General features: G+C 40.7%; 1 protein-coding gene across 2 annotated transcripts in view; it reads right to left on the reverse strand.

The window, feature by feature from the left end:
- The window catches only part of LOC120536961 (small G protein signaling modulator 3-like), a 31,034-nt gene that overhangs the window by 3,340 nt on the left and 7,170 nt on the right, over positions 1 to 20,524 (reverse strand). Inside the window, exons 4-8 of one of the 2 annotated variants that reach the window (XM_039765542.1) lie at positions 19,509 to 19,557; positions 16,812 to 16,897; positions 16,286 to 16,408; positions 12,564 to 12,624; positions 9,017 to 9,088 (exon numbers count right to left, since the gene is read on the reverse strand). In XM_039765542.1, the coding sequence (XP_039621476.1) occupies positions 9,017 to 9,088; positions 12,564 to 12,624; positions 16,286 to 16,408; positions 16,812 to 16,897; positions 19,509 to 19,557 (391 nt within the window). The remainder of the gene's footprint in view (positions 1 to 9,016; positions 9,089 to 12,563; positions 12,625 to 16,285; positions 16,409 to 16,811; positions 16,898 to 19,508; positions 19,558 to 20,524) is intronic. The other variant, XM_039765541.1, reaches the window with a different exon arrangement.

Consider the following 20,524-nt stretch of genomic DNA (forward strand, 5'->3'; position numbering starts at 1 on the left):
TCTTTCAGGGAAGACCCTGCATTTTTCAACAAGATAATGCCAGACCACATTCTGCATCAATCACAACATCATGGCTGCGTAGGAGAAGGATCCGGGTACTGAAATGGCCAGTCTGCAGTCCAGATCTTTCACCTATAGAGAACATTTGGCGCATCGTAAAGAGGAAGGTGAGACAAAGAAGGCCCAAGACGATTGAACAGTTAGAGGCCTGTATTAGATAAGAATGGGAGAGCATTCCTATTTCTAAACTTGAGAAACTGGTCTCCTCGGTCCCGAGACGTCTGTTGAGTGTTGTAAGAAGAAGGGGAGATGCCACACAGTGGTGAAAATGGCCTTGTCCCAACTTTTTGGGATTTGTTGACACCATGAAATTCTGAATCAACATATTTTTCCCTTAAAATGCTACATTTTCTCAGTTTAAACTTTTGTTCCGTGATTTATGTTCTATTCTGAATAAAATATTAGAAGTTGGCACCTCTACATCATTGCATTCAGTGTTTATTCACGATTTGTATAGTGTCCCAACTTTTTTGGAATCCGGTTTGTAGATAGATAGATATATAAAACAAAGCACAAGTTTGGTATTTTTCAAGTCCTACTTACTTTTTCGCAATCTTGTTAACTTCCCACATAAAACAGAGTTCTAAAGTTCTAAGCTTTCATATCATAAAGAGTCTGTAGGCAATCATAAGTGTGACTTTTTTTTGTTATGATTGACTACAGCACAGAGACAGCAGTTTGCCAGCTGCCACACCACATCCACTTCAGAAGAGGTCATCCACATGAAGCCAAGCTTAGGAAAAGCTTGGGTTGCTACTGGAAGAGGAGTTGGTGAGGCCAGCAGGGGTGCCTACCTTGTGATCTGAATGTGGCTCTCATTGCCCCAGTGCTTTCACAGTGATACTGTGCTGTAAAGATGGGGCGTAAAAACCAAGGTCCTGACTCTCTGTGGTCATAAAACATCCCTGGGCATCCTTTACAAAGAGTATGGTGTATCCCAAAGTTCAGCCTAAATTGCCCTCCATGGCCTAGTCATTCTGGCCCCTTAATCATCCCCTGTCTCTAATTGGCCGTCTCTCTCACTATGAAAAGTGCTTTAAAAATTATCAACATTTAATAATGTCAATAACATAATGTAGAGATGACTTGAAAACGGTGCCCCAGTGGGTGAAGGGTTCTATGGAGGAAGACTAACAGCGTGGTGAGGTGCGCACAGCCAGACTCCCTTTAAAATGACTGAGCCTCACAAAAAATGTTTTTCCCCCTTCCTAAAATTCTGGTTTTGTAATATTTTGTACAATCAAAAGATGTGCATCAATGCTCGATAACACTCGAAAAAAAATAATTTTAAATGCTTTTGTCTTTAGTTTAGGACCCCAGTACCATTGACCGTAATTCTAAAACGTTAATTCAAGCTGTCTGTACAGCAGATGGCGGTAATATACTAAGAGTATCCAAACTGCCATAAAACACAAGTGTTAGCTGGGTATTTATTTTTTTTTTAATTCTGAAGAGAAAAAAAAAGCTTCACTTTAAAATGCAATTTCACGTGGCAAATTAATATTTTGTGTGATTGTGAAGAAGCAGCTTGTCCTTTTAACTCTTACATTGTCTTTGGGTCAAATTTGACCGCATTTTGTGTTTGGAAATCAGCAAAAACACCTTACATGTCATCTGCTTAACCCATGAAACTCTTGTCATTGTTGTCTGTTCTAAAGGTTAGGGCCATTGGTACTGCAAGTGAAGACGGTCATTTAATATAAATTAGGTTTGGGGTGAAAAATCTTGACAAAGTGGGCACCAGAATCTAACAAACAAAAGATCCGAAAGGTACAGAATTTGGTCAGCACGTGAAGATATTGTAAGGATTAATTGAAAAAATAATTTCAAGTATCTTAGCAGTGGAAAAGAGTGGAAAAAACACACCGCTTTGATCCGTAACACACATCAATCCGTCATCTCAGCTTAGTTTTGTGCGATTCCCTTTGACGTGAGCCCTTGTGTTTGAAGCGGTGATCTCACATACTGGCTGAGAGCTTCATCTTTCACATTTAAAATATACCATATATACTCACACATAAGTCGAAACACAAAAAAGCGATCATAAAATCAGACCCTGACTTATATGCCCATTCAAAAATGCGACTTTTTTTTTTTTTTTACATCTTCCGATCTCACACCAGTTTCTCAGACACATTGAATTTTGTTGCAGCAGCGGAGTTACCAATTTCTTTCGCTACTTCAATGATGTTTAATTTAAAACCAGCTTCATTTTTCTTCTGATCGAACACTCCATCGTAGATAAGGGATGCTCTTACGATAAAGGTGTATGAGGGTGTGAGATACACAAAAACAGTGCAAACGTTGCTTCGGAATAGTTTGGGTATTACCGTGTGGTCATGTAGGCAGAATAGAGAGAGAGAGGTTAGGAGCACACGCTGATACAGCGCATTGCCACGCCCACATTAAAAAAAAAAAAAAAGGCAGTGTGCTCCTTGGCTACTCTCTCAGGTGGGCATTAGCATATCATAAAATCTTGGACCAATAGCGTGGGTTTCCTCATTCAACTTATACGACCGACATTATAAAATACCAGAAATTATACGGTAAAAGCAAGTCCCGACTTATCTGTGAGTATATGCAGTGCTGATGGAGGACTAGGAGCAGCAAGGTAACACCACCACTCGCCCCTAAGACAACACCAAGTGGGCTTTCAGCTTTCAGGGCCTGACGATCACAGTCAGTCAGTCAGTCAGTCATTCTCCCACTCACTTTATCCTGAACAGGGTTGTGGGGGTCTGCCGGAGCCTATCCAAGCAAGAATAGGGCACAAGGCAGGGAACGAACCCCAGACAGGGTGCCAATCCATCACAGGACTCACACGGGCCAATTCCGCATCATCAGCTTACCTAAACCTGCATGTCTTTGGACTGTGAGAGGAAACCCACATGGACACGGAGAGCAAATGCAAACTCCGTACACGGTGGACCTGGGATGTGAACCCTGGACTCCTTTCTGCGAGGTGGCAGTGCTACCACCGTGCTGCCCAGACGATCATTGTAAGCTGCACAAAACAAATCACTCCTCATTCACCAAGTATATGCAGATAATAAAGGTTCATTAGTACGTCTTTCCTGAAGAAGAGTCTGAATTGCCTCGAAAGCGTGCATATTGTAATCTGGGGTCACTTTGCTTAACTTCTCACCACATCCATAATGGCTAACATGGCACAACACCTTAGTACTTAGTACAAACTCTAAATGCACCCTATCACATCAAGTGGAAGGACTTCTCAAAACAACACAAACTTCCTCAGTCCATGTGATGCTGTGCTAGAAATCTCCATGTTTTGCAACCTTTGGTAGAGGAATGCAATGCTCAAAATGGAGCAGAAAAATGGGCTGATCCTACAGAAGCATTTTTGACATGGCTCAAGCTGCCTAACAAAAAAAAAAAAAAAAGAGGAGAGTCACATTCCAAAGGGACAATGCTTGAGTACATGAGGAACAAAACGTCCAGGACCTGGAGGACAATCATCATGTCCTGCTTTTTCCCTGGCTTACACGTTCACTGGATTTGATGCCACCGCACATTGAGCATGTCTAGGATTCGGTCGGACGACACCTGCCATGCCAGGGACCACCACCTGTTACCACAAATGAACTTTGGGCATGTGTAGAGGCTGCCTGGTATGCCATTCCACAAAAACACATCCAGCAACTCTTCATCCAGCAGCCATTTCCCTCTACGGTGGGTACACAAAATACGGATTATAGTGCAGTCCTCATGCGTGATCAAGCTGTACTTCTAACCGTGTGTGCCATGTACACTAAGTAATGTCCCATATAAAGATCACTTTGATAGCTTGGCCGGCAGAGTCTATATATTGTATGTTCAAGGTATAGTCTCTTTTTATGTGTGTGTGTTTGTCTTTGTTGGTGCTGTATTATTGTCAACTATTCTGAAGAGACATGCAAGTAAGAATTGTATTGGGGCATGTGACAGTAACCTTCAACTTGTGTTAATGGCGACATCTTGGCCAGCTCAGCTCTAGAGGAGTGCCTCTTATTAATGCATAGCAATAGCTGAATAGACGGCTTGCATCACTGACCCCACTACCAGGCAGCTTCTTCATATGGAGACCCAAGCCAACACCCCTCTTCATAAAAAGGTCCCAAAAGTGAAGGATTTATTTGATCAAAAACAAAACATCTACAGCTAAAGGGAATGTTTTTAACACCAAACGCATACTAGGCAGCAGTTGACGTCTGTAGGAAGAGCCAAACATGCAACTGATAAGCTTTGGAAAGTTACAGTGGTGTGAAAAACTATTTGCCCCCTTCCCGATTTCTTTTGCATGTTTGTCACACAAAATGTTTCTGATCATCAAACACATTTAACCATTAGCGAAATATAACACAAGTAAACACAAAATGCAGTTTTTAAATGATGGTTTTTATTATTTAGGGAGAAAAAAAAATCCAAACCTACATGGCCCTGTGTGAAAAAGTAATTGCCCCCTTGTTCAAAAATCACCTAACTGTGGTGTATCACACCTGAGTTCAATTTCCGTAGCCACCCCCAGGCCTGATTACTGCCACACCTGTTTCAATCAAGAAATCACTTAAATAGGAGCTGCCTGACACAGAGAAGTAGACCAAAAGCACCTCAAAAGCTAGACATCCTGCCAAGATCCAAAGAAATTCAGGAACAAATGAGAACAGAAGTAATTGAGATCTATCAGTCTGGTAAAGGTTATAAAGCCATTTCTAAAGCTTTGGGACTCCAGCGAACCACAGTGAGAGCCATTATCCACAAATGGCAAAAACATGGAACAGTGGTGAACCTTCCCAGGAGTGGCCGGCCGACCAAAATTACCCCAAGAGCGCAGAGACGACTCATCCGAGAGGTCACAAAAGACCCCAGGACAACGTCTAAAGAACTGCAGGCCTCACTTGCCTCAATTAAGGTCAGTGTTCACGACTCCACCATAAGAAAGAGACTGGCCTGCAAAAACGGCCTGCATGGCAGATTTCCAAGACGCAAACCACTGTTAAGCAAAAGAACATTAGGGCTCGTCTCAATTTTGCTAAGAAACATCTCAATGATTGCCAAGACTTTTGGGAAAATACCTTGTGGACTGATGAGACAAAAGTTGAACTTTTTGGAAGGCAAATGTACATCTGGCGTAAAAGGAACAGCATTTCAGAAAAAGAACATCATACCAACAGTAAAATATGGTGGTGTTAGTGTGATGGTCTGGGGTTGTTTTGCTGCTTCAGGACCTGGAAGGCTTGCTGTGATAGATGGAACCATGAATTCTACTGTCTACCAAAAAATCCTGAAGGAGAATGTCCGGCCATCTGTTCGTCAACTCAAGCTGAAGCGATTTTGGGTGCTGCAACAGGACAATGACCCAAAACACACCAGCAAATCCACCTCTGAATGGCTGAAGAAAAACAAAATGAAGACTTTGGAGTGGCCTAGTCAAAGTCCTGACCTGAATCCAATTGAGATGCTATGGCATGACCTTAAAAAGGCGGTTCATGCTAGAAAACCCTCAAATAAAGCTGAATTACAACAATTCTGCAAAGATGAGTGGGCCAAAATTCCTCCAGAGCGCTGTAAAAGACTCATTGCAAGTTATCGCAAACGCTTGATTGCAGTTATTGCTGCTAAGGGTGGCCCAACCAGTTATTAGGTTCAGGGGGCAATTACTTTTTCACACAGGGCCATGTAGGTTTGGATTTTTTTTTCTCCCTAAATAATAAAAACCATCATTTAAAAACTGCATTTTGTGTTTACTTGTGTTATATTTGACTAATGGTTAAATGTGTTTGATGATCAGAAACATTTTGTGTGACAAACATGCAAAAGAATAAGAAATCAGAAAGGGGGCAAACAGTTTTTCACACCACTGTATATACACACACACACACACACACACACATACGGTGGGTATAGAAAAAATCCCCCTTTGAAATATTCCCATTTTTGTTTTGCTTTACAGCCTTCAATGAAAACACACAAACCAATATTTTTTCCAGCTTTACTTACTCAATGCAGTCTGTAACATTCAAGTGAAAGATATCACAGCTACAGTTCAGAAAAAAAAAAATAAATAAATAAAAAGAAATCCTGAGACGAATAAAGGATCATCCCTCCCTAAACTCACGCAGGTGTCAGTGCCCACCATTCCCATTGCGGTTACTGGCTTCCTTCCACCTGTGATCGATTGTAATCAGTGTGATTAGTGAAGCTCTTCCTGGAGCATCCATTCCCTTGCTTGGTAGTGACACTGACAGCCAACAACTGACTATGGGTGGCAAGCCACTTTCAGAAGATCTCAGTGATAGAGTTGTGGACAGACATAAGGCAGGAGATGAAGACAAAAAAATCTCAAAGGCTTCATTAATCCCAAGGAGCTCAGTAAAGTCCATCATAAAGAAGTGTGTGGTACTACTAGGACCTTCTCTGGATCCGGCCATCCCTCCAAACTCGATGGAAGAGCAAGGAGGAAACTGGTAAAGAGAGGCTACCAAGAGGCCAATGGCCACTTTGATGGAGTTACAGGATTTGATGGCAAAGAGTGGTCATTGTGTGCATGTGACAACAATTTCACAAGCGCTCCATAATTGTGGCTTGTTCAGGAGGGTCGCACTTCTCAAGAAAGTCCACATTAAAGCTCGTTTGAGCTTTGCCAGAATGCATCTTGAAGATTCTGATGCCAAGTGGAAAAATGTCTAATGGTCAGATGAGACCAAAATCAAACTATTTGGCCTCAAGACGGAAATCCAATGCAGCACACCATCCACAACACACCATACCTACAGTAAAGCATGGAGGTGGCAGCATCCTGTCGTGGGGGTGTTTCTCTGCCGTAGGGCATGGGGCTCTCGTTAGGGTAGAGAGAACAATGAATGGGGCAAAATACTGTCAAATTCTTGAGGAAAACCTGTTACCCTCTGCCAGAAAGTTGAAGATGCGCAGAATGTTCACTCTTCAGCACGGCAACTACCCGAAGCACACAGCAAAACTGACCACACAGTGGCTGAAGGTGAAAAAAGTGAATGTTCTCGCATGGCCAGTCAGAGCCCAGACCTAAATCACACTGAAAATCTGTGGAAAGATTTGAAGATGGCAGACCACCGACGCTCACCATCCAATGTGACCGAACTTGAACAGTTACACTGTAAAGAGGAGTTGGGGGACAAATATTACTCAATCTAGGTGTGCAAAGCTGATAGATATGGAGGAATATTTTGGACAAAATGAAATAAATAAATAAATGCGTAAATAAATAAAAGTACTGTGAAATGTGAGCATAAATAAATAAATGTGTCATGAAATGAGAGCCTTAATAAATAAATATGTCATGAAATGAGAGCATAAATAAATAAATGTGTCACGAAATATGTTTTTCGTTGCTTATTTATTTATTTCATTTTGTCCGTAACGTTCCTGCAAACCGTCATGAAATACGGCTTGAAATAAAACTGTCACTTTCACTCGTCAAAGTTGAGAGGGTGGGCTCTAACACGCCCTCTAGTTACTGATTGGTGAATCGATAGCACAAGAATTAATTAGAAAAATGCTTACTACTGCCGATGAAATGGATTCTGCCGAAGATATTACGTATTTCAGAGAGAATTGAAGATTTATCGGAAGAAATTACAATGTTGGCGGCCCTTTTAGAACTGAGTATTTGACCCTTGTTTTACGAGTATAAAGTCAGTTGCATAATCGCAGCTACTTTTTCAAACAACTGTACAGCTCTGATCAGTGGTAAAATTGTTCAGTTCAAAATATTAGTTGGAGCTGCTTTGGGCATTCCATGTCAAAGTACCTAAACTAATACAGCCGGTGCAGCTTACCGTATATCAAACTGGCTCATTCGCCTTGTGATCGTCTTCTCTGATACATCATACAGATCTGCAATCTGTTGTACTTTTAAACCGCATAACAGAAGGTGTTCTATTGACTCAGCTGGAATGTCAAAGGATGGACGTCCAGAGCAGGGCACTGCATCACCTGAACTGGAGTGCAGTCGAGTCCGTTCCACCTGTTCTTCGATAATTTCAAAAACAGTTTCATCTATATCGGAGTCTAAAAGGGTCGCCAACATTGTAATTTCTTCCGATAAATCTTCAATTCTCTCTCTGAAATACGTAATATCTTCGGCAGAATCCATTTCATCGGCAGTAGTAAGCATTTTTCTAATTCATTCTTGTGCTATCGATTCACCAATCAGTAACTAGAGGGCGTGTTAGAGCCCACCCTCTCAACTTTGACGAGTGAAAGTGACAGTTTTATTTCAAGTCGTATTTCATGACAGTTTGCAGGAATGTTACGGACAAAATGAAATAAATAAATAAGCAACGAAAAACATATTTCGTGACACATTTATTTATTTATGCTCTCTTTTCATGACATATTTATTTATTAAGGCTCTCATTTCATGACACATGTATTTATTTATGCTCACATTTCACAGTACTTTTATTTATTTACGCATTTATTTATTTATTTCATTTTGTCCGAAATATTCCTCCATAGATAGAGACGTATCAACAGACTCAATGCTGTCATTAAAGCAAAAGGGGGTTCAACAAAATGACATGGGGGGGTCCTTTATTAATCTCAGTAGGTCTTGTTTTTGAGTTTTTATAATTCTTCTGAACTGTAGCTGTGATGTCTTTCACTTTGATGTCTGAGGTTGCATTGAGTAAGTAAAGCTGGGAAGGAATTTTTTTCCCGTGCGTTTTCATTTAAGGCTGTAAATATTTCGAGGGGGGGGATTCTTTTCTATACCGACTGTATATTTATTTAAAAAGCTGCTTACTTTGCATTATAAACACTCTCAACAGAAAAAGCAAGTAATTTTCCATTCTCAGAGCGTGAAAGCTTTAGGCTGCTTGACGTCAATAGCTGCGTGAAACCCCAACATGTACCACCATCACCAGAGGACCACCGATGCAGTGCTGCTAGAGGAACCGTTAACTGCTCTTTTGCATACCTAAAGGTCCCAGCTAAAGAGATGATGCTTTATCAACATGTCCACCACTCCCGATTTCATAATGGGCGAGCTCTGAAAAGTTTCCCAGTTAGAAAAGAAAAAGAAAACAAGAACACAACACGTTACTCTGGGTAACAGAGAGCAGCCAAAAGGCCATGCTGGTGGACCGAGTACATTACTAAAATGACATACTGGGGGCTGAACTTAACACAAGCCAGTTTTAAATAATGTGTAGGGGTTTTACCTGATAAATTAGGAATACGGCCAGATGGTTAAAATCATTTCATGTGGACAGGCGCACAGTGAGATGAACGGACAGACTGGTAAGATTTTGTTACATCTTGTAAGTATACACTATTAAAATTAAATACACAGACGAAACAATAACGGTATATAGTAAAATGTGAATAGGGAATAATGAGCGATTTTGACCTTATGGCTTGCCCTTGCGATCATTTTTTGCTAACTTTGACCTGTGCCCAGTGATATACTGGTACCCAGTCCAGGGCTTAATCCCAGTATATTGTTAATGCTGCCATTACTGATTCCTGCCCCTCATAAATCAGTATTTGAAGAAGCAAATGAATGAACTTTGCATCGTTTGTGCCCTCTCCGATTCTGAACTCCTGACTTTGTTTACTGTCGACTCCGAAAAATGACATTTGAACATTTTTAATCAGCCAAATTTTGTAACAGTAGCTTCTAGAAGAAAGCACAGTGAACTATAAGCAGGACAGTTCAGAAAAGCACACAACAACATCTTACACCGGTCAGCCACATTAAAACCCCTGACAGGTGAAGCGAATAACGTTGGATTATCTTGTTTCAATGGCACCTGTCAATGGGGTGGGATATGTGAGGCAGTTCTTGAAGGAGATGTGTTGGAAGCGAGGACGAAGGGCAAGTGTAAGGATCAGAGCGAATTTTGACATGGGCCATATTGTGAAGACTAGACAACAGGGTCAGATCTTCTCCAAAATGGCAGGTCTTGTGTGGCATTCCTGGTACAGTAAAACCTCTGGTTACGAACGTTTCGGAACACGTACAAATCGGGTTACGATCAAAAAAGTTTGCCAAACTTTTGCATCTGTTCACAACCAACAAAAACACGGGCAGCCAGCCAGTTTCCCTTCTGGTTCGCACGCACCAATGATTTCCGCACGTGTTCAGCCTCACCCTGTACATTGTTCTCGGTCAGACGTGCGTGCATTCGCTGTGAACTCTGTGCTCTATTTCATGTGCTTTTGCATTCATTTTGCAATTAACCATGGCCTGTAAGCAAGTGAAGAGTGGTAGTGTTGGTGAGAAGAAAGGTTCGAAGAAAATTGAAATCGAATTAAAGATAAACATGATGAACGACCATGTCGTGTTGCATTTCCAAAAGATTTTAATGTGCAGGAAAAGGCAAGTCACATCAGACCGCTATTTCGCAAATTTTTTTCCACCAACTAAACAGCTAAAAACATCAGAAACCCAAGAAATCACAAAAGAGAAAACACCTGAAGGAGAACATTCCTCCATCGCGGAGCCGGACTCTCCCTCAAAACTGTAACCTCCTCTCCACTCGGCTTCCTCCTCACTTCCTTCATGCCAGCACTCGACTCATGGAAGGTTAGTTTTCTTGGTTGTTTATGGTTAGTTTTTTGTATAAATTAAGGATTTTTCAAATTTTCTTTTTTTCCCTGTGCTTAAAGCTCATTAAAAAAAGATGTTTACAGCGAGTGGTTCGTAAGGTTGTAGCGTGAACTCTTGCAGTGTTAGTTTTCTCTGTTGCTCAAGGTTTTCTCAGTGTTATTCAATGTTTTTACATTTAGTTTACTATTACACTGTGCATTCCATGGTGTAATTAACTATTTTTGTGTTTAAAAATCTTTAAAATATATATATATATATATTTACATACGGCTTGTACGGTCCAGAACGGATTAATTGTATTTACATACAGTCTTATGGGGGAAATTAGTTCGGGTCATGACCAAATCGGGTTGCCACCAGAGTTTTGGAATGAATTACGGTTATGAAACGAGGTTCCACTGTATGCTGTGGCTCCAAGGGAGGACAACTGGCGACAGGGTCACTCATGTGCTGGGGAGTGATGGCGAGCCGTTTAGCTTTGTTCCCACCGGAGAGCTATTGTAGCACAAATTGTTGAAAAATGAGGAGAGATGTCAAAACACAAGAGTGCATCGCAGCTTGCTGCATATGGGGTAGGCCGGCCAGAGTGCCCAAGCTGACCCCTGTCCTTGACCGAAAGCGCCTACAATGGGCACATTAGCATTAAACCTGGACCACAGAGCAACAGAAGAAGGTGGACTAGCCTGATGAGTTACATTTTCTTTTTTAGATCATGTGGATGACCGGGTGATGTTGTTTACCTGGGGCAATAGATGCCGTATTCTGCTGGGAAGACATGGGTCCTGGCATTTATGTGGATGTTGCTTTGACACGTACCACCTACCTCACACTAATCATGCGTACCCCTACATTGCAACAGTTTTTGGTGATGGCAGCACGATAATGTGCCCTGCCACACTCTTAAAAAAAAAAAATTGTTCAAGAATGGTTTGTGAAACATGACAAAGTATTCAAGGTGTTGAGAATGGCCAGATCTCAATCCAATCGAGCATCTGTGGGATGAGCTAGAAAAGAAAGTCCTATCCATGGAGGCCACACCTTACAACTTACTGGAGTTAACATTTTGGTGAAAGATACCACCTTCGGTTGTCTTGTGAAGTCCATGCATGGACAGATCAGAGCTGTTTTGACAGCAAGAGGGGGACTTACACAATATTACCCAGGGGGCTTTACTGTTGTGGCTGATCGGTGTACGCAAATACAATTTACTTAGAATGGAAATTCCGGTACTTTTTACTTCAGTTCATAAGCTCATGCCACTTGTGTACAGCTCAGGGTAGCAGGACCCCAATAACTGTCGGTGTTAGAAAATCCTATCCACAAATTTACTTAATTTGCTTATTCCAGTTTTAAGATTACAGGGAGCCCAACACCTACCCCAAGAGTGACATATTATCAAGGAACACACTCAGTGTCACTCACTTTGGGACAATTTAGAACCACAGAGTGTTCTAATCTACCTGTCTCTGGGATATGGAAGGAGAACACATGCAGGCTCCTATGGTGAGCAGGTCCATGCACCTGTCAGGATGCAGCGATGGTCACTGGGCCACCAAGTCAAAAACACATTTTTTAAAAAAGGAAGGTACTGTTTAGCTAAGATTACAACACAGCGGATTCCTCATTTATACAAATTCTTAGTTTGCTTACATGACAGAAGTCTCATTTGTTTTGCTTTGTATATTGTGACATCGTTTATCAGGAAAGGTGTAAAAGAGCAGATACCAGAAGATGACTATTGTTTCAGCGTTTCCACAAAGACGTGATAAAACGTGGACATGAAATAAACATCGAATGATAGAACACATAGTCTCAGTTATTTTATGTGCCCAGCATGGGATGAAATGTCCGGACACTGTGTGCAGTCTAAAGGGGAGCTGAGGACCACCCGCCGCTTACATTCACACCTTACCTCTCTTTTTGCCGGAAGTTCATAGTCTTGGGAAAGGCTGAAGGCAAATTTTGACAGCACTCTACAAAAAAAAAAAAAAAGAAAAACACATTAACTGTCACAAACTCACATTTTATGGAGGAGAAGCCCAACACGGCTAGTGGTACTGGAAGCTGTGGCTTCACCTCATTTATAGCTACATAAGGAAGGCTAATGTATGGATGTGATGGCTTTTACACTCTTTCAGTACTGTAGTTTGTTAATGTCTCTACCTGGGTGAGAGATCTGGATGTTTAGGTAGCTGTGGGTCAAACTTAAAATGGAGTTAGTGAAAATGCAAACCTTTATATTGCATTTGAACTATTTATACTGTTTGCAATACCATTAGCAAATATGTATGCAAACCAACAGTTAGTATGTGCACCCCACCCAGGGCAGCTTCCACCGCATTCAGAATGGGCACTGACCCCCCTTATAAAAATGGATTTAAAAAGGGTTACCACAGTTTGGCAGTCATATCAGCAAAAGGTGGCTACTCTGATTAATCAAAAATCGGAATAAAATTTTGTACACTTATTGATTCCTTGACTTATGTTTTGATTTGCCATTATTTATTTGTTCTATGCCAGTGTACTACTGTCCAAGCAGTAACACAGTCTGTTCAAACAGACAGAGGGTTTTTAAGTAATCAACACAAGTTGGGACACCTGCACAAATTGTTTGTTTCAACTTACAAGGCTTCATTTACTTTAACAGCTGCAGGACATCTATAGGTTGTAACCCATTAGTTGTTCCTTGAGGAAGGGCCATTTGTAATATTCTGAAATGTCCATTTTTTCAGTTTTTGCTAACCTAAATTTTACATTTAAACCCCTGGCAGTTTACTGCTTACCTTTTCACTATATCGGGTCATTCATTGCATTTCTATTGATTAAACGTGAAGAAAAACTGGGGTGTTTGACTGGCAAATACATACCCATACATCTATAGAATGGACCAAAATAAGAATATCTACTCAATGCCATTTTGGAGACGATAAAGGAGCACAACCTCAAGGGTATGGCCACGGTCTTGCTCTCTATTGTGGCCTACAAGTAGACAGATCACTAAAGAAAGTGATCACAGTGGGTGCCAGACAGTACACGTGATGGATGCTAGAAATTCTGACAGTGAAGCACTGGTGTCTGTCTGTTAGCATTGTGGGATCACTGGGTTTCTTTACTAATGCACCCTGCAGGACTATGTATGTTGTTTTGAATAAAGCCATCGGCTGAATTAATAAATGTAAATGTAATGCGTGAGAGTGTGAAAACTAGACAAGAAAAAAAAAAAGTCCCCCATTTGCTGAAAGTGTCAAACTAAATGTAGGGATAATAAAATTTTCATGGAAAAACACTCTGTGAATCACTAAATAAACAAATTCTCAAAACCGAATAGGATCCACTTAATGGGAACTCGGACGTCTCATATGTTGAAATCTTGAAAATTCCTCTTCCCTAACTACTTAGTTGCCAGGGTGCTTGTGGGTATTTGTACTTTCCAGGGCAAAGACAGAAAGAACCACTCTGTGAAGCCAGTAGACAGAAAAAGCTACTGCCACTGGTTTACCCAGAGCTAGGAATGATAATGGAAAAAAAATGTCCTAAACAAAATTGGCAAAAATTTTGAAGCAGGACATGATGGTCACACCAAATGTTGGCGTTACTATGCACATGGTTAGAATGTAAGAAATTTCACGAACAAGAGGAGACCATTCACTCCATCAGGCCCATTTGTTTAGCTTGTAGCGGTGCTACATTATTAACGTCATCTTAAATGTATTCTGTGCAGAGTCGCTTCTTTCGTAGCGTTTTCCTATTGACATGGTCTGTGTGTCCGTGTAAATATTGTCCCCTGGAAACAAAGGGGGAAGTATGTGAATTTCCCCTTGGGATTAATAAAGTATCTATCTATCTATCTATCTATCTATCATTTGCATCCAGGTCATTTACTATTTAAACAGGAGGACGAAAAGAAAAAATCCTGTCTACTACACTGACACTTCATTGCAGAGCTAAGAGAGAGCATTGATTGAACCACCTACACCATCTGCTGTTTGCCGCTTTCAACGTCACATTTGACAACTTCACCATTACAACGCAAAAAACACTAGGGTTCCTGATTACACAGACACTGAGGATAAGAATGGTTAGACTGTTTTTTGTTATTTGGGAGAGGAGCAAGCCATCATTTTCATCCGTGTATAATTGCCGTAGGACACTTTTCCAGCTGAACAAGGTTCACGATCACTATTCATCCTCCATTTAATCTTCTGGACTTATGTGAATTTCGTGTTTCCGTGCGTCTTATTTGTTTCATGTTCAGTGTGGGGTCAAGGGGGGATTTGTGTTGTATATTAGTTTTTTTCCTGCATCTTTTTATTATTATTGTATTCCGCTGGTCACTTTTGATGTTGGGTGTGATGTGGGAGTTTTGAAGGGAGTGAATTATACATTGTTCTGTTGTTTTGTTTCTTATCACTATTAATATCTCTCTATTATATAAAAAAATCCTTTGACGAGACTTTTTGGAAGAGAGATTTTTATCAAGTCCTGTGAGACGAGACCTTTGTCTTGATATGACTTTTTCAAGTCACGCCCTCCTCTCAAACGTTTTCAAACTAGACCATGGTCCTCTCAACTCTCATTCATGTGAGCTCTCAGCTCTTATACATTTTAACGTTTTCCTCACTTTAAAGTCCCCATTTAAAGAGACATCATATGTTCAAATCTTATTGAAGAATTTCATCACAAAGGATTATTAACAGAAAAAATGAGTACACGCGCAATCCTAGCACCGAGAAACGAGGAAGTCAAACGAATTAATGCCAAAAATGTTGAACAGTTACACGGACAATTGGTTAAATGCGGATCAATAGACTATGCTGAAACAGTTGGTGGTGATCGTGCGGAAGATGAAAACAACAACTTACAATATCTTGAAGAATATCTACAACCGTTAACAATGTCCGGTCTTACAACACATGAATTACTGTCGAAAGAAGGATGTATCCAAGAAAGGTAATGTAGTACATCTTCCGCGGATAACATTAGTCAACAAAGGAGATCTTGATATGCCATTTGTATTAAAACGTTAACAGTTTCCCATTAGAATAGCTTTTTCAAAGACAATTAACAAATCTCAGTGCCAAACATTCGAAAAGGTCAATTTATTTAATAGAGTGAAAGAAACAAAATTCAAATCACAGGCAGTTATACGTTGCATTGATGCATATGTAACAATTCCCATGAAAATAAAAATCTGTTTAAATTGTATATCCACATCCTTATACATGAGCAGCAGAAGTACAAAGAGGCTAGCGTGTAGTGCAGGCCGTGGGGTTAGCGAGCGAAGCCCCCTAGTATATACACATTATTATTTTACAAACTGTTTGCTTTATGATTATTTAACCGTAAATTGGGGTTTATTTGGAAGAAGTATGGCTTGTTCCTCGGCTTGCCAGGCCACGGGTCTTGGTGGTGTAGCTGCCGTTCTGGGTGAGTGGGTCAGCCATTACAAGCTGTCCCAATATCTCATCCAGGTTGTCAAGGTTTCTGCTTCAACTAGAGGTGCTGAAGGCTTTGCAGACAGGTCTCAATTATCCAACAGGAATTCCACTAAGTATTCACCTGAACAAACCCGAGGTGGTATACTTTACTCATCCTGCAGTTAAAAAATGTAAAATAATGCATAAAAGTACTCACCTTAGCTCACATTTTATCTGCACCCAACCAGGACTGCGCAGAAAGGACCAGGGCTGATACCACTTCTCCACGGTCGGTAAGCTGGAGCAGAGCACCTCTAGCCACAAATGTAGCACCTGCTCACTGCAGAGTGAGGACAACCATTACTAAATAAAACTGAAGTGGTTTGCTTTTTCATCCTTACTACACATTCAGTTGAGCAACCATTGCAAATATATAAACTCTCAAAGCATTAATCTTACCCTAAACTGATTTAAGAAAGGTAAACACTGCACAATCATTACAATCCTACATTGAAACAACATCTTCATTAAAACATTTGTTAGCTAATACAGGATATCAATGGCACATTTAGATGTAATGACATGTAGAAAGACCTCTTTTAGAAGAAAAGGAGCAGCCCTTTCAATGTAGATCTCCACCTCCATAATCAATCCCGATACACAAAAAGATTAACCAAAGTGGGCCTAATCGGTTTTGTTCACGTCATTAGTTAAAAACAGACACTGAACAGAGAAGTACTTACTTCAAGCCAACGCAGATTAGCGAGCGGAACTTGACATCCATCTGTGTGTGAGCTGCATCGTGGGTCATGTTTACTGACTGCACAGCCTGCAGTGACAGAACAAGTGTCATGCATTAAACCTCCCATCACCTTCTATCTCCGATTAGAGGTCTTAAACATCACAGGCAAAAATGCATCTTTGTGAATCTTGTGCAGCCATACTGTGGCCACTTCATTTTCACACTACCTATACATATAAGGTCAGCTCTGAGCTAATAAATACAAATATTCACTCCCGTGTGTTTGTGCCTAGTTGCTTAGGGTGTGTGCTCCTTTTTAAAAGTTAAGTCTATTAAAAAAAAAAAAAAGTACAACTACTTCGTGCCAAAACCACATGGGCTGAATAAGGCATTCTTGAGGAAGAAAATAGAAGGGTGGGTAAAACTGGGAAAAAAAACACTTCCTGGAGAATTCATATCCCCTTTAAAGCAAAGGCACCCCTTCCAAGTTTTAGGACTGGCAAGATGCAAGTCTGGATGAGAAGTCTTTGTGCAGCCCGACTTCAAACGTCATCTACAAATAATCCACAAATAGCCAAAAGCCATTTCCAGATGACAGCATGTTTCCAGTGACGGTCGCTAACCATTCTTGCAGATGAAACTTCCTTCTCCATTAATCAGCACAATTTTCAACAACCACCTGGAAGCATTTACACACAAAAATGCCAATTCTGGATATTTCACTTAAAAGTCACAGATAGTTGCAACAATGTAAACAAAACTTTTATAAACTAACACACAGATACAGTACATGTAAACTGTACACAAGGAAATACTGGCTTTATCCGTTTGTCATCTTACAATGTCACATAAATGACCTGATTAAAGAAGCACACACGGAAGTAAACTTCAGTTTATATAAGAAACAGGAATGGAGATGAAAAAAGACAAATGTGTATATTAGAACATTCTTCGTTGTGAACCAGGAAATGCCTTTGCTTTTATTGCTTATGTGTGTGTGCCGTTTTAAATTGGGTGCGGTACAAAAATGTAAACTTGTAGGTGACCCATCTCAAGATTGTTGTAACCAGCCATCTGGCCTTTTTTCAAGGCGTGGTGCCAAGGAATTCATTCTGATAGGGATTACTGAAACGTGTCCCACCTGGGACGCCATTTTTGTTAAACTATCAAAAACCATGTTAAACAAATCCAGTTTCTGGTGGTGCAGTGGAAGTGAGGCTGCCTCACAACTCACAAGGAGGAGACCAGGGTTTACGCCGTGGGTGCTCCCTCTATGGAGTTTGCATGTTTTCTTAGTGTTTGTGAGAGTTTCCTTCAGGTGCTCAAGTTTACTCCCACAGTCCAAAGACATGCAGGTTAGGTGAACTGCCATAGTGCACGTGCTCAACCTGTGATGGACTGGCGCCCTGTATAAGGATTGTTCCTGCCCTTATGCCCCATACTTGCTTGAGATTTCTCCAAGAGGCTACCCTGAATGACTTAAAATAATGGACAGATGGATTATCAAGTTTCTACAGTACATACATACATTAAAACAATGCAGGATACTGTAAAGAACAGCATGGCAACAGAAAGCCACCTCAGGTTTGTTTATGGATGCTCAGTCATAAATTATATTTTTCGGTTGAATCATCTCCCTTTTATTTTTTAAGGTACATTCACATATAATGTGAAAAGCACCTACTGCAATAGCCATGTAAGGTATGTGCACATATAATGCGAAAAGCACCTGCTGCAATAGCCATGTTTGTCTGTCCTTCGACATAAAACAGCTTTGCTCCCAATGGCAGATTTTCTTGAAATTTGGCACACTTATTCTTCAACTGAACTTTGACGGGATGTTCAATTTTCTTAGAGGTATCCCAAATACAGCACACTGTACATATTTTTGAACTTTCTAAATCTCCCATTCTGCGGTGGGCTGGCGCCCTGCCTGGGGTTTGTTTCCTGCCTTGCGCCCTGTATTGGCTGCGATTGGCTCTAGCAGACCCCCGTGACCCTGTAGTTAGGATATAGCAGGTTGGATAATGGATGGATGGATAAATCTCCCATTGGGAAGCATTAGCAAGTTTGCTAACTCATCCATCTAAAAATAAAGAAACATTTTGTCTGACTTTAACGTCAAGTTAGCTTACTGCTTCAAATTTACATTATGAGTGGTTACTTCAACTTGTACATTTTTTTTTTATTACATCTTTTCCTTATTAATCAATCGACAGCCAGCCCTGACTGGGAAAACAGTGAAACACCTACAGTTGGGCCTACTGAAGCAAGAAGACCTCACTGTTCTGCACAGGACGGGATCAAATAATGGAGTACTGCCATATAAGGAAGATATGTCTTTAGATGTCAGTCATTTTCTAACCTGCTTAGTCCTGAATAGGGTCAATGTGGGGTGCTGGGGCCTCTCCCAGCAAGAAGCATAGGGTGAAAGGCAGGAAGCCAGTCCATCGCTGGGTGATACAGTAAGTCTCATTATATGCTCACAGTCTGCCTTCAGCCCACACCTCCCCATACAAAGCTTGTCTCTATGGCCACGTGGCAATTTGTACAATCCTCAGTCACAGCACCTCACTTCTCCTGCTCTTTGAAATCAAATTAGGTAATTGACTAAGCTTTTTAAAAAAAAAAAATCTGAATATTGTGCAACACCATACGGTTGACAATCATGGCTGATGAAACAGAGAAGTCAACTCACTCTGTAAAGCAGCTCTTCAGGAGTTAAGACTTTGCCATCTTCATCCAGCCTGGAAGAGACAGACAGACAGAAATAAATTTCGGACGTGAGCATCAGTAGGCTTTGTGCCCCTAGGAACCAAGTTACCCAAACTATTCTACAACTTTTCAGTAACTACTTACCATTCTGATGCTGATCTTTCTGATCATAAAATAGGTCATTATGATAGCAATTGATGAGAAGAATTCATAATTAATTGCAGAATTACGGTATTTCAGGATTCCCTTAGAGCAGGGGTGCCCACACTTTTTCGGCTTCCGAGCTACTTTTAAAATGACCAGGTTGATATATATATACTTTATACATAAAATATATGTTGTCGTACCTTGCAAAACTGAATAACCTTTATGACACAATAACAATTCAATACATTTATGGTCACTACAGTATTTGGATTTAATAATCTTCATGTGGGAAAAGGCTGACTTGCCTAAATAAGTAGAGCCGAATAATGCAGTCAAGGAGGTAGCTCTTGGATGGACTTCTTATGCTTAATGCTCGAGTGACTCACCAGGAACGATGCTTCGGTTTGTCTGCCTTTTGTATTTGAATTCAGCCGAGTAAAAAATGACGACTGTCCGATTAACTGCGATTCTAGTTCCCTCTCCTCTCCTCTCCTTTCTCTTTCTCAGATTGCTTTTTGGAAGGAAGTCAATTTCGTAGTTTTTATGAACAGTTCGAAAGTGCCTTTCCACATTTTCCTTCTTTGGAATAGCAATGATAGATTGACAGATCAGACAAACGCACTTTGAATTGTGACACTGTGAGAAAAAAAAAAAATCCTCTTCCAATTCCACATCCAGCCCATACCCTCCCCAAACATTTTTTTTTAAATCCCTTCTTTAGTCGATATAAATTGGAAGGCTAACTAGATCACTGGAGTTTTGCAGTAGCTCACGTGTTTCATCGTGAGTGCAGGATGACCAGTGTGTTAGAAGAAAAGAGATCTCAGACTGGCCGCCCTGTATGTCAATCAA

This window comes from Polypterus senegalus, chromosome 10 (genome assembly GCF_016835505.1).
Source record: "Polypterus senegalus isolate Bchr_013 chromosome 10, ASM1683550v1, whole genome shotgun sequence".
Lineage (NCBI taxonomy): Eukaryota > Metazoa > Chordata > Cladistia > Polypteriformes > Polypteridae > Polypterus > Polypterus senegalus.